General features: G+C 41.1%; 1 protein-coding gene across 4 annotated transcripts in view; it reads left to right on the forward strand.

Annotated features, from left to right (window-relative positions):
• Positions 1-15765, forward strand: part of rnf130 (ring finger protein 130) — a 148017-nt gene that overhangs the window by 91048 nt on the left and 41204 nt on the right. For 2 of the 4 annotated variants that reach the window (XM_052015211.1, XM_052015210.1), the window contains exons 5-7: positions 1814-1910; positions 2881-3085; positions 15358-15451. In XM_052015211.1, coding sequence (XP_051871171.1) covers positions 1814-1910; positions 2881-3085; positions 15358-15451 — 396 coding nt within the window. The remainder of the gene's footprint in view (positions 1-1813; positions 1911-2880; positions 3086-15357; positions 15452-15765) is intronic. The other 2 variants (XM_052015212.1, XM_052015216.1) reach the window with 1 other exon arrangement.

Raw genomic sequence — 15765 nt, forward strand, 5'->3', positions numbered from 1 at the left:
TGTGATGCTGCTGCAAGCAAGTTTTTCACTGCACCTGTACCTCACTGTACTTGTGAACATGACTTGACTTGTCATCCAAGATTCCCAAACCTTACAATTCTTATTGTTCATCCTCACAGGAGCACCTGCTGACCCTCCGCTCCAGTTCCCACCTCCCTGACACACTAGTTTAAACCCTCCTGAGTAGCACTAACAAACCTTACCTTAAATCTATGCCCTCCAGTCAGTGGCACCACAATTGATTTGTTGCTTTCCTCAGAGAGGCCTTCCTCCGCAATAATATTTAAACAATATTCTTCTTAAGAGGGGAATAGCCACAGGGGACTCCTGCACCATCTGCCTTCCCCTCCTGGTAGTCACCCGTCTATCTGACTGAACCTGCAAAGTGACCACCTCCCTGAAACTCCTATCTATAACACTTTCTGCGTCCTAGTAGCCACACCATAGGAAGAATGTGGTTGTGTTGAAGAGAGTGCAGAGGAGATTTACCAGGATGTTGCCTGGATTGGAGGGCTTTAGTTATGGGAAGAGATTAGATAGGCTGGGCTTGTTTTCTCTGGAGTGAAGGAGGCTGGAGAATGGTTGATATCTGGAACACGCTGCCAGAGGACGTGGTGGAATCAAATATAATCACTACATTTAAGAGGCATTTAGACATATACTTGAATATGCAAGACAAAGAAGGATACTGTCCTAATGCAGGCAAATGGGATTAGTCTAGAGGGGCAAAAAAGGTCAGCATAAACGTGGTGGGCTGAAGGGCCCACTTCTGTGCTGTTTAACTCTATGACTGTATAATTCTATAGATTGATTCCAGAGGTTGAAAGGAGAGTATTGTATGCAGTTCTATTCACTTCAGTACAAGAAGGATGTGGAGGCTTTGGAAATAGTGCAGAAGAGGTTCACCAGGACGTTGCTTGGATTAGAGAGTATTAGCTATAACGAGATATTGCACAAACTTGGGCTGTCTTCTCTGGAGGTCAGATGCTGAGGGGAGACCTGACAGGAGTCTTTAAAAATTATGAGAGGCACAGATAGGGTAAATGGTGAGTCTTTTTCACAAAGTGGAAATGTCAAATAATACAGGGCATGGCTTTAAGGTGAGAGGGGGAAAGTCTAGAGGAGATGTGCAAAGCAAGTTTTTTTTTACACACACAGTGGTGAGTGCCTGGAATGTGGCAGGGACGTGGCATAAGCAGATATAATAGTGATGTTTACAAGATATTTAGACAGGCACATGAACGTGCAGGGAATGGAGGGGAATGGTTTATGTGCAGGCAGATGGGATTAGTTTAATTTGGTCGACACAGACATAGTGGCCGAAAGACTTGTTCTTGTGCTGTACTGTTCAATGTTCTATGTTGATTGTTGGTTTGTTTTGGAAAGGGCATTTGCTTTGGAGTCTTTGTGCCCGTGGTAGTAGTTTATCTGAGAAAAATGGTATATTTATGAAAGGGTACTGGTATATCATTGCTGCATCAAGCACCAGTAATTCAAAGTGGAAGAGATTTTGTAAGTTTAAGAAAAGCCTGATGCAGAGTCACAACACTAAATATCGACCATCTCTTTGCCTCCACAGATGCTGTTTGACCCACTGAGTTCCTCCAGCAAAAAGCTCCAGATTCCAACATAGGCAATTTTTCTTGTATCTTCATAAGTAGCTTGGTGTTCTGGTTGCCCAGTTAAAATTTTTGTTCACCTTATTGATAACCATCTTGGAAGTGAAGTTAAAATAGTTGTACAGCTGTATTCTGCTACTTTTACTAAAATAGTTCATACACTTTAAAAATATTTGTATTGTGTATTGTTTCAGGCATATCTTCCATAAACAGTGCGTTGATCCTTGGCTAAATGAACACTGTACTTGCCCCATCTGCAAACTAAACATACTGAAGGCACTGGGAATCTTGGTAAGTATAAAATGCTGTTTTAGTAAATCATATGTTTACATTTTCTATTAAAGTATTGGGTGGCCTTGTGCCATGCTGCTTTCAACAATTCATTAATTTTAAGTGAAGTGTAAGCTGCCACAGTGCAAGATACAACTAAAACAGCTATCTTAAAAATATATGTATTCTATAAATTTGATTCTTTCAAAGACTTTTTCCATCCTTTTCAGTCTGTTGAATGCAGTCAGCAAAATGATTATTGTGCTTTTGCAATTTGTTAAAACTCTTTTATTAATAAATTTGGAAAGAAATTCATTTCAAAATTCCATGACCTCTTGTGAAATTTGATTGCCAGTTTTAATCGGCATCTTGATGTACTATAACAAGAAAAGATCCTTTGAGTCTGCTCAGACACCCATTAAAATTGTGACTGATCCATGACCTCAAGTCCACGTTCCTCATTCAGTCTATATCTTTCTCGTTCCTCTTGTGTCCAGATATCAGCCCAGAATATATTCAACAGCTGAGCATCTGCAGCCCACTGTAGTATGGAATTTCAAGAATTTACACCACTCTGAATAAATGTACCCTTGTCTCAAAACTATGTCTGATCCGGAATGGGACCATCTCTGCCCTTACTTTATCCTCAAGTTTTTGCAGTAAAAAAAACCCACATCAACAAACTCACTGTGTCCATTGTGTTTAACTTAGTATGGAGATCGCAGTTATAAACCTTACATCTTGGATAATGGTTTAGCCCACAAGGGACAGACAAATTTTAAAGATAAATATAGTTTTGGCCGTTATAAAATAAGAGGTCTAGCATCAATCCTAGCATCAAATACTAGCATCAATCTGTATTGTGGTCTTGGCCAGGTATTCAGAGATTTGAATAGAGGTGATGTCCTCACTTCATGTTATAACATTCATTGAAGTAGTTTGGTTAATGACATGCACTCACATAATTCAATGTTTGATTGATCCTTTACAGCCAGACTTGCAATGTGCAGAGAATTCATCACTTAATGTGGATAGAATGGTAAGGGGATCACTTGCCAATCAGAGAAATATGCCTACTGATGTCACTAGTGATGGTTCCGTCAGTCTCGAACCACTACGATTCTTGGGGAGTTCGCAGATGGGTCAGGAGGAAGAATTTGCACCGCGAACCAGAGAAATGAATGTCACCATAACCAGTAAGATTTTCTGTAGTCAGTATTGTTAAACGCCAGAAATGCCTGCTTCAGAAGCAGAAAACAGAGCCATGATTTTCTTTTTCTCTTGCAAAGGAACTGATTATCCTTCATGTTATATTTAAAAATATTTCTTATCCTTATACTTTAATCAAAATAAATGTCAGGTATATATGTACAATATGCCAAAGAGTTGTATTATAGCTATTCCCATTCTATTGTGTGCAACATTTCTTTTTATAAATTAACATGAATTTCATTTAACGATATGTTTTATAGAAAAAATTACTTTGCCACCTATTGTTTTAGGCTAACAGGTGTCATCGGCCTAATTGGGAGGGAGCCCTGTCCAACCATTCGTAGACCGCTGGTGTGAGACTGGATGACTAAAAGCTGCTTTCCTCTTTTAAAATGCTGGTTGCTTTGAAGATTGGTGCCACCGAGTGGCAGAAAATAATTTTCACTTCATATTTAAAGTTGCTTGGTCCTGGGAGGTCAGGGTTTGGTGCTATTCCACATTCAGTCATACCTGCCTTTATTTGTCTCAGTCCACCTCCGCTTCTCCTATTCCCCACCAATCACCCCCACCCCACCCAACCCCCCCAAAAAAAATTGTTCATTCCATGAGCTTTTAATGAAAATGCAAGTATTTTTTTAAAAAAACATTTTTGTTTCATTTGAAACATTAAAAAACATAAGATTCCAATAATTCCAATGTCTATTATTTTCTTTATACTTGTCACATTCATATTAAAATCTTTTCTACTGCTTTCTGTGATACTTTTTAAAATGAATCAATTATCAGATGGAATTATGGATTGCATGGTTTGCCTTGAAACATACATCTTCAATAAGACTGAGATGTATTGATTTGATAATTGTGGAACACTTTCTGATGTATTATCAATCATGGAAACAATCTGTTATAATGTTGGTGTGCTACTGAGCTTCAGTGCCACACTGCTAATTCAATGACCTTCTCACTGCTCTAACATAATACCTGTTTTGCTGAATATCTTACTTGCTTCATTGATCAAATCTCAATACTGTCATGAGACTTTATGTTGGGACAGAATGTGAGATATAATGGCAAAATACATGCGACCTACTGGATATTTCTTCTAAAATAAATGAAAGTCTGGCTCTTCTAAGTCACTGGATTGCTTAATGCCCTCACATATTATAATCAGAGGACAGATTTAAGGCGATAATGAAAAGAAGGCATAGGGAAATGCTGAGAGTGTTTTAATAAAGTGATTTATTGTGATCTGGAATCTATTGCCTGAAAAGATGGCAGAAGCAGATTCAGTAGTAATCTACAGAAGGGAATTAGATATCAGGAAATGGAAGAGACCATGCAAGTAATTGGATAGTATTTCAAAGAGCAGGCATAAGCGTTAAGCACTCAATGGCTATAAGCGTTATGCAAAAGTGCTTTTCCATGAAGTAGTTTCAATGAGGTATCTATTTTTACACATGCCTTGAATTTACACTTTTCCAATCTTATTAGTTACATGTGATATCACTAGTTTTAAGTGTCTTTAAAAATAATGGTCCCTCATTTCTCCAAGTTAGTCCTTTAATGTTTTCATTCATACGTGTTATACTTACAACAACACTTGAGGAGGCCAGTCAGCCTATTGAATCCATGCCAACCCCCATGAAGCAATTCTGTTAGTCCCATTCCCTTGCTCCTCATTTCTCTGTATTGTTCATATCCATTTATCCTCTTTCATTCTCCCATAGTCATAGATCTGTACAGCACAGAAATGGGCTCTTTAGCTCAACTCGTCCATGCCAACCATGATGCCTATCTACACTGATCCCATTTGCCTGCATTAGGTCTATGTAAATCCTATCCAAGTACCTGTCCAAATTTCCTATGAATGTTGTTATTGTACCTGCCTCTTCCACCTCCTGGCAGCTCATTCCAAATATTCAACATCCTCCGTGTGAGGGAGGAAAAATCCTACCCCTCAGATCTCCATTAAATGTCTCCCCGCTCGTGTCAAACCTGTGTCCTGTAGTTTTAGACTCACCTGCCCTATCTAGGCCCATTAGAATCTTACAAACTTTTATGAGGCTGCTCCTTGGCCTCCTACACTCCAGTGAGAACAAACCCAGCCTGTCCAATCTCTCCTTTAACTAAAGCCCTGCATTCCAGGCGCATTCTGGTGAATCTTTTCTGCACTCTTTCTAACGCTACCACATCCTTACTGTAGTGTGGTGACCAGAACTCTATACAATACACCAAGTGTGGCCTAACCAATGTCTTGTACCGCTGCCAATTCTGCCATTCCTGCCTTCAATAAGGGGTAAGTTACAGTCACCAATGAACCTATCTGCATGTCTTTGGATGTGGAAGGAAATTGGAGCATCCAGAGGCAACCCATGCAGTCATGGAGAGAACATGCAAACTCCACGCAGCCAGTACCCCAGGACAGGACCAAACCCAGGTGCTTGGAGCTGTGAGCCAGCAGCACTAACTGCTGTGCCATAGGACCAGCCTTTCAACTTTTGTTTCTTTATTGCTGCATAGCTAATCTTTTTTTAAAGAAAGCCTTCTGTAGAAGGCAGAAATTGATCTTCATATCTCACTTTAAACTTTCTATCGTGGTGATTTTGCTTAGTATTAAAACACAGTAAATTGACAATAGTCAAAAAAAAAGATGCCGCTTTTTGTGAGATGTTCCTTAAAGTTTGCAAACCTTTGAGCTCCTAACCCATCACATGGATCAGTGTTTCTAAAGCTGCGTGAAGAGGTGTGTTCTTCCTTGCTTTACCAAGAGCAGGCACAAGCACTAAGCACTCAATGGCTATAGATGTTTTTTATTGTTTGTTCGTCTCCAACTCTGTATACTGAGTTTAAGAAAGAATTTTGAACTAAAGACAAAAGATTGAAGTTTTGGTTGCAAAGATTTCATATTTTCTTTTAACCATTGCAGTTTTTGGTCATTGTGGGGAATTAGCGATAATTTTAACTTTAAGTTCACATTTTAAGCAAAGGTGTCTCATTCTCAGACAATGCAGCTTTTAAAAAGGATGTTTTAATTCAATTATAGCAAGAAATTAATTTTGTCTTATGCAGACTGAATTAAAATAAATAGTGTTATTTAGTATTAATTCTAACATTTAAATGCAGTTTAATTCAGTTAATGTAAGTCTGAAACCTGGCTTTTCAGATTAGCTCCTCTCACACAGAGTCTCTCGGGTGAGAGGAACCAATATTAAAGATGGTCATTATGGATTTAAGTGATCTGTTCAATTTTTGGGTCTTTAAGATGGACTTTGTGTGAGTTTTTAAAGGTAAAATGCAGTGTAAAATAATTAATTTTGACAGGCAGTCAGACTTGCACCCCATTCTAGAAATGCTGCCAGTGTGGATAAGTCTGCAGAGCAGTTAACCCTTTCTACTCTCTGCTCTTTCATTTAGGTTGTTTGATTTTAAATGGGTGTTCTTCTGAAAGTGTCCCTTTGGGCTCTCGAGGCAACCCATAGCTGTTTCTTTTTGATTCTGTTCTTCATTTTGGATGGGTTACAATGGTTTTTGGGCTGTGAGAAGTGAGGCAAGGGATTCAGTGGCTTAAAGGTTTTGAGAGCTTGTCTGCAGATGTCGGGTGCAATATAATGACAGTTTGTGGCTTTGCACAATGGAGGACATAGAACATTTTGGCTTGGCTGTTCCTTGCCAATGCAAAATAACCACGTTTCCTGGGATCTGGGAGTGATGAAATTTTGGTTGCATAAAGAGGAAAAAGTTGTTCATTCTGGGGGCTTGTAGCATATCAGAAAACAAAATTTTAATCAGGGAGACTGGGATGAACTGTGACAAACCTGCCAGTGCAACAGTAGGGTTTGTTTAGAAAAAGTGGGAAAAAACTGACACCATATGTTGGAATATATTGGGACATTTATGAGATTAAATTATCTGGGTATAATTCAGTAATAGATGTTAGTTTGATTTCACACTTTAAATCAGGAAAGGTGAAGTTAACAATAGGTAATTAATTATCTTCTGTAGGAGAAGTTTGTGTCCTTGTCTATGGAAGGTGAAGGAAGGTTTGCATTGAATGTTGCCTGTAGCATGGTGCTAGGCTGCTGGTGTAGGTCAGCAGATGTGGTTGTACGTGGTGAGTTTGCACTAAGGAACAGGTCAAAGTTGAGTTTATTGTCATTTGCACAAGTCCATGTGTGCACAGGTGCAATGAAAAACTTACTTGCAGCAGCATCACAGGCACACAGCAAGTTATAAGCAGCATTCACACAAAAAACATAAATTTTACAAGAAAGAACACTACTAGAACAGAAAAACCATTTTAGTGCAAAGTGGTCATAGTGTTGCCATACTGAGGTAGTGATTTAGGGTTTTGCTGGTTGGTTCAAGAACTGAATGGTTGAAGGGAAGTAGCTGTTCCTGAACCTGGTGGTGTGGGACTTCAGGCTTCTGTACCTCCTGCCCGATGGTAGCTGTGAGAAGATGGCACGGCCCAGATAGTGGGGATCTATGATGGATGTTGCCTTCTTGAGGCAGCACCTCCTGTAGATACTACTGATGGTGGGGAGAGATGTGCTTGTGATGTATTGGGCAGAGTCCACTACTCTCTACAGCTTCTTGCATTCCTGCGCATTCGAATTGCCGTACCAGACCCAAGGTCTCAAACGTGACCAGTTACTTGATAACAAATTTTGGCTAGGTACTTGTTGTGGCCTTGGGGAGGGGTGGGAGTGTGTGGAGAATGAGAGACATGTCTGTTTGAATCATCAGAGCACTGATGCGTTGTGGTTAGGGAGGCTAATTTTAAAATAATCGTTAGAGAAAAGATATACAGGTATATTAAGACAAATCACTGAGATATTAAGAAGGGACATAGATTTTGGATGAGGACAGTTGAGGACTGGAGAGGTTCTTTTTATTTATTTTCAGACAAGGCCAGCAATTAATGGCCTTGAGGTGGTGGTGGTGGTGAACCACCATTTGTTTTTTCTTGAAGTGCTGCAGTCCATTGGGTGAAGATACTTCCATGTTGTGTTGGTTAGTGAGTTGAAGGATTTAAACACAATGTAATGAAAGTCAAGATACTGACCCAAGGGACCACAGATGCTGGAACCTGGAGCAATAAATGAACTGCTGGAGAAACTCAGCAAGTCAGGCAGCATCTGTGGAGACACAGGGATAGTCAACATTTCGGGTCAAGACCCTGGATTAGGAGACACAGAGATAACCAGTGTAAAGGGGAAATAGCCAGTATAAAGGAGCTGACAAGCGACAGGTGGATCCAGGTGAGGAGAGGTAGATGAAAAGATGGAGAGGGAAGGATGGAGACAGTGACAGGCTTGGGAGGTGATAAGTGGATTCAACAAAGGGACGCAGACTCTGATAAGAAGGGAAGGTGATGAGTGGAATCGGATATGGGAGAGATGGTGGGTAGTTGGGAACAGTGGGGGGAGGGAATAGGGGACCCAGTGGGTGAATGTGTGGGTGATAGGCAGATGGAACCAGGTGGGGGAGGGAAAAGAAACTGGGTGACGAGGGGTGGTTTGGAAAGAAGGGTGTGTGTGAGAGGACCTGCGTGGATCAGAAGGAGAGAAAGTAATAGGGGGTGTGGGTTACCTGACATTAGAAAAGTCAATGTTCCTGCCGTGGGATTGTAGACTACCCAGGTGGAATATGTCCTCTAGTTTGGCAGTGGAGGAGGCCGAGGGCAGACAGATTGGTGTGGGAATGGGGAGGGGAGTTAAAGTGGCTTGCAACTGGGACCTCAAGATGGCCGTGGTGGATGGAGTGTAGGCGCTTGGCAAAGCAGTCAAGATGTTGTTCAACTTGGAATAAAACTTTTAGTTTGTGGTGGCAGCGTGCCTCTGCGGCCCTGTTCTTCTTGATAGTCGAGTTCACGAGTTTGAGAGGTGCAGTTGGAGTAGCCTGAATGAGTAACTGCAGTGCATTTTGTGAATGGTACACACAGTGACTGTGCTAAGGTTGTGCAGGGTATGAAGATTTAGGGATGTTGATGAGATGCCAGTCAAGCAGGCTGGTTTGTCTGGATGGTGATGAGCTTCTTGAGAATTGATGCTGCAGCCACCTAGGCATGTGGGGATATTTTGCAGTGATCACCCTTGGGATGGCAATGTTTAGAAGGAGCACTGTAAACTTTTTTATATCTATTTTTGCAATGTGTTATTTATTGTATTTAATTGAGAAATAAAGTGAGCATGTGACCCAGAAATCAAGGAAATTGGATGCAAGGGACAAGGTGCTGGAGAAACTCAGCAGGTCAGGCAGCATCCATGGAGGGAAATAAACAGTCGACGTTTCGGGCCGAGACCCTTCATCAGGACTGGAAAGGAAGAGGGCAGAAGCCAGCATAAGAAGATGGGGGAAGGGGGAGGAGCACACGTAGGTGATAAGTAGAAGAGGCAAAGGCCTGAAGAAGATGTAGTAACAGCTTAGAGTACAGAACTAGCAGTGGGATTTCTGCCAGTTGGACATTTTCCCCAAGTGGCAGAACTTGTAGCTCCAACAGAGACGTTACAGCATGGGAAAAGATTGATGGTTTAAAATACATCCTGACAGTAACTATACTTCCACGTTAATGCATAACTGTCTTATAGCCTGGGCACAGCCGGTAACCATAACCGCCACCGACACTGGGCTGCCATTCCCTACCATAAACAGAAATTGTCCAGAAGCGGTGCATTTACCAGAAGAGGTAGCAATAGTTAAGGTGAAAGTGCAGCAGAAGGCAGATAGCAAAGAACAGGAAGGAAACAGAATGGCCAAACAGGCAGCAGAAGAACAGGAACCAAGAGAGATTGTTAGTGCAGCGATACAATTCCCGAATGAGGTTGTTTCCGGCGGTAGCAAGCCTTTGAACTTATTGAGACAGAATGACCCAATACACAAGGGACTTGTGTTATCAACCTAAATATTTAATGGACAGAATAAATCAGCAACCATTTATCGCCAACCAGGGGCAACTAAAGAAGGATGCAATTATAGTGAAAGTGTTACTAAGCCAAGGCAGTGTTGGCTCCCATCTGGACTAGACCACATGTTAACTAATTATTAACTAACAAGGCCTGTGTTTCTGTTCATAATCAAAGGGGCAGCCTGTGGAAATATTGAACTCGAAGGAAATCCTATACCATAGTCCTTTCTGATGTACAGGTTTACTGACTAAAACCACAATGGAAGGGATTCAGGATAATGACCAATGATACCATTAATCAAGGGCTGTCACCAGCTAAATAGGTGAGGACAGGAGAAGAGTTCGTGTTACCACTCAAGAGTGTCAGGGCTATTTGCAGCTCATTGTGCAGATTCCAGCAGAGTGATCGCGATACCAGGTGAGAGGAGGATTCTACTGGTGGACCTGAAAGAAGAGTGATATCAGGTTTACCACCCTTGAAGACCAGGCGGTCTGAGCTCAGGGAGAAAGGAAAAAAGGAAAAGCATGAGAAAGAAAAGTGCAGTGGAGGAAACATGAAGAAACATTACATACTGCATTGAACAATTTCATGACATATGTCAGTGATAATAAACCTGATTCTGATGACTGCATTGGTGCTGCTTCCTGTAAGGAGCTCATCAATTTTATCACCTTTGCTACTAATTTCCTATGAAGTCCATCCAGGGACCTGAATAACCCTTCCAGGTGAGGCAGAGATTCACGTGCAGCTTCTTCAACCTCATCTCTTACATTCAATGCTCTCGATGTGGCCTCCTCTACATCAGCAAGACCAAGCGTAGGCTAGGTGACAGTTTTGCAGAACACCTGTGCTCTGGCTGTAATGGACATCATGATCTTCTGGTTGCATATCGTTTCAACTCCTGTTCGCATTCCCACACCGACCAACCTGCCAGTCTGTCCTCAGCTTTCTCCACTGCCAGGATGAGGCCAAACACAGACTAGAAGAATAATACCTCATAATCCACTACAGCCCAATGGTATGAACGTTGATTTTTCCAATTTCAGGTAATCCACCACGTCCAGCTTGGTTCTCTCTCCCTTTGCTCACCTTTTCCATTCCCCTATTCCACACCCCCCCACCCCATTACTTGGATTCATTACCTTCCCCCACCTGGTTCCATCACCCATACATCCATCCACCTGGGTTACTTCTCCCTTGGCCTGCCTTTCCTATCCTCTCCCACATCTGGATCTGTCTGCCCATTATCCCTCCCTTATTTGCTTCCACTTATCACCTTCCAGCCTCTGACTCTACCTTCCCCCTTCCTTCCCCCCACCTGGCTCCATCTAGCTAATTTTCTTTTCCATATCTGTTTCCACCTATCACCCACCTATCCACGTATCCGACTGGGTCAGAGGGCAGTATTAAATATATATGCAAGAGACCAAACGGAAATTGTCGTAAACAATTCTCTCAGACAACATCTCCATCACTGTGTCACTAGTTTCAGGTATGATATTCTTAACATATTGGAACATTTACTAGAATTGATGGGACATGTGAATGACTCACAAAAGTATTACTGTGTCCTAACGCTAGGCAATGAGGAAATCAGACAAATACCCACTTTCAAGGTAATTCATATTGGTGGAACGTAGGACTGAATACACAGATTCTCTTGTGGTTCAAATGGTTTCTCATATTCCTGTAAATGTCCAATTGATGATGATTCTTTGTGCTTTACATAAGTTGTAGACTGTACCAACAAAGGAGAGCATGGACATTAGAGTGTGCACAAGGACTGGCAGTGATTGGGAAAGGATATCCTCCTGTAGCTTTCATGTAGATGTCATGGGATAAGTACAAAAGGAGCAACATACAAGATGCTGGAGAAGCTCAGCGGGTCAGACAGGCATCTTGTTTGTTGCTCCGGATTCCAACATCTGCAGTCTCTCACGTCTCCATAAGTACATACAGAGCCAGTCCAACTGGGTGAAGAGTGCCCTTTGCAGGTTCCCTGGCATTCTGTGCAGTGGGTATCGAAACAGAGCCGAACATGACTTCCCTGGTACAGATTTCTGTCGGGGGGCCAACAGAGGAGTCGTAGCTTAGTGGAGAGGTGAAATTTAGAAATGTACCATAAGCACCAGCCTTGAAGATCCTTATGTCAACATGTTTGTGTAGGATGACTTAACTGTATGAGTTGTAGTTATGTAACCTACTAATTGAATACGGTGCAGTATAAAATAATACTCTGCACTGTTAAAACACCGTGAACTAACTTGGTAAAGCATGTTGAGATACTTGACCAAAGAAAGAATTTCAGGAGGCCAGGAACAGGGGAGTCTTTAATCCAGGCTGTTCAAGCTGTATCAAGGGCAGTTAGTGCAAGGATGTTAATTAATTTGATGCCTCAAGTATTGGAAGTTAGGGTTAAAGAAAGGACTAACCCACATGTCTTGAGGATGGGGTCTGGTTGATAGATGGAGGCCTCTGTCCTGGTCTATGTGCAGGATATTGAGGACAACATGGAGGGCTAGCGGAGGAGGCTGTTGCCTGCCTACTAGCAGTACTCATATGGTCACATCACTGTTTATCAACTGTCAACCATTGTGTTTATCTCAAACATTTAGAAGAAGCAGTGCTTTCTGATGATCTAGGAGGCTCTCTCATCAGAGGTTCTCCCTTACGTGCTCATATCATTCAAGTAAAGACTTGCTATACTGATACCTCCAGACTCTGGTGATTGATCCACAATCTTCAACAGGTTTTTGAATAGTTGCACTTAAGTTCCTTTTGAAGGCATGACTCTCTATATTTTTAAAACTTTTTTTTTGTTCTTTCTCTTCCTCTGCTATTTCTAAATATTTCTCATATTACTAGAATCAGTTGACCTCTGATAGTTCAACTGGTCAGAGTGTAACATAGCCAGTGATCTATTTCTAGTTTGTAGCCTCACATCCCTCAAAATCTTTGAATCATGTACCTTTAAGGCACAGAAGGAGATTATTCAATCAATTGTGTCCATCCTGACAGAAGTTTTCCACCCTGATCCCATACCCTGGTTAATTAGGATTTCAAGTTTTTCCCTCCAGCACTTTTTCAGGCATTGAATTCCGAACTTACACAATGCTTGGGATGAAAAGATGTCTCTTTGGCTTCCTACCAATCCTCCTATGGATTATCTTAAATCCATGCCCCTAGTTATTGACCTCTCTGCTGCAGTTCTTGCTAACTGTCCTGCTTAAACCTCATAATTTTATGCATCTCAATTTAATTTCCCATCAGCTGTCTCTATTCCAGGTCCCAGACTATCCAATCATACCTCACAGCCAAAATTCTCCAGCCCTGGCAACATTCTGATAAATCTCCTCTGTGCCCTGTCTAGCATCTGTTAGGATTGTATCCTTGTCCTGATGCACAATTTACATCCATTTTGCTTTAGAGGAATAAAATTAAACCACCTGATCCAGGTATATGTAGCATCTGCCAGAGTATTTTATTGCTCCGTTTTTATGTATCTGACAGCAGCACAGTCCCCCTGCACGTGAAGCATTATTTGCGGTAAAGAGAAGTATGTTTTGGATTTACTTGAGAAGTGGCTGGAACCTCAGGATGCATGTCCCCAGAACAGCTTAAAAAAACCTGCATTCTCACGCAGAAATAACTGAATTACTCATTTGATTCTTTCACATTCCAACATTAACAAAGAAACATTTGGGCAGCAAAAGGTAAAATGCTTGATGTGCAACACAGTCACTGTACTTGGTCCTAATGTACCTTCCCAAGAATAGCCCTGGAGAACTACAGCTTGGCTGATGTGCTTCTACAGAACATAGAATAATACAGCACAGGAACAGGCCCTTCAGCCCACAATGTCTGTGACAACCATGCCAATCTAACTAATCCCATCTACCAGCACGAGGTATAGAACAGAAGAGCTGTGAAATTTACAAACTGATGGAGGCTGGGCCATGTCAGGTGCAAAAACAGTGCCATCAGAACACAGCAGCTCCAAACCTGGTGCATGGCTTTGTATCTTGGGAGCACAATCCAGATAGCAAAAATGCCATTTCCTGCTCATCTCAATGACATTCAAGATGGGAGCTATTTGTTATGCTATTTTGCCACAAGGTTAACCAGTGCCAATACTGGCAGAAAACTTCACTCAGAGAGTGGGTGTTTTTATTAAATACTTTTACAGACTTAATGTGTATTCTGATCAGCAGATGGAGAGAAAATTATTATTTGCACCTGGATAGTCCATCACACCAGGAGAGGATGCTGAATGTGTCCTCTGTTTCAGTGTCAAAAAAACAAGGATAATAACTTAGAAACAAAAATGGGGAAAGATGGATGAGCTGCCCTGGTGACACATGGTGCACCAATGTCACACTTGTGAGAAGAAGAACATTCTTCTGAAGTTTCCTTTCTAGTTAGTGCAACGAAGCAGGCGTAATATATGTGTAAAGCAATATAAGCTTTGCCTTTTTTTAAACTGGTCTTTGACAATGATTGAATATATATGTTTGTTCAGTATGAAACATCCTTCCTGTATTCTCTGTGAAGCTTTTCTTTTTCATTTTAAAAGAAAATATTGACCAAGTTGCATGGTAGCCAGTAATATTATTTAGAGCATTTACGAGCTCTGATGATCTTCCATTGTTCTTCACTCTTGAATGTAGAAAATGAGTATCAACTAACATGTGGAATGATAACTAATCTCATGTCTGTATGGACACATGCTGTAGCTTTCCACTGGGATTCATTTATGATCGATTAGGAATCTATTTCCCATCCCTTGTGCCCTTACATTTGTGTGTTGGCAATAAGACAGTCCTATCTGTGATCAGATCCTTTGGCACAGGTAGAGAATTGAACCAGAGATACAGTTGTCAACAAGAACGTGAAGAGATCCTAACTGTTCTCTTTCTGAGGAAATCAAATAAGGATGTGTTGATTAATATTATCAAAATTGAATTAAGAAATATTGTACTTCAGAGGAGTTAACAAGTAATGATGGATTTTTCTATCAATCTTTTTTAAAATTTGTTACACTTTGGAAATGTGCAGACTCAGGAGTAATTTCAACAAGTAAATTCCAATTGAATGTTATTTAGAAGTTGTACAGCAGGACTGATGTTTCCATATGGTGTATGATATCTTTTGATGCCTAATGATCTTGCTCTCTACTTCCTCACACTGCACTCTCATTGATTCTGCTTCACTGCCTGATCCTGGATGCCCTCTCTCTCTCTCTCTCTCTGTCTCTCCCACTCATGCTGCAGCCACTGCTTCTGTGTAGGGGAATCTCATCATTTTTCACTTGCTGTTCCTGGAGTGATTTACCTTTCCTTTGTTAACAGAGGAATGGCTTATTATTGCAAGTTTTGGCGTGCTTAGTGCTCTCACTCTCTTCTACATGATAATCAAAGCAACAACAGCCACAACAGCAGACGAGTAAGTATTTAGAATTATTCAATTTTGTTTTGGTTCATAAATTATGCTATTTTCTAGCTGTCATTTCAAACTGTTACCATTTGAAAGTGACCTGCCAAAGAGTTATACGAGAAGGAATTTTACTGACTTAACTACGTGTGTAATTAGCCTAAAATGTTTTCAAACAGTGTTCAAATCTCACCAAGTAGATAGTGAATCAACTGGGGATGAATCGCATTTTTACCATTTGGATTGACCAAAGTCTTCGAAATTTTCACAAAGTGACAATGATGTAGTTTATTACAGGAATTGTACCATGTGTTTCTGCTGGGTCC

This window comes from Pristis pectinata, chromosome 4 (genome assembly GCF_009764475.1).
Source record: "Pristis pectinata isolate sPriPec2 chromosome 4, sPriPec2.1.pri, whole genome shotgun sequence".
NCBI classification, from domain to species: Eukaryota; Metazoa; Chordata; class Chondrichthyes; order Rhinopristiformes; family Pristidae; genus Pristis; species Pristis pectinata.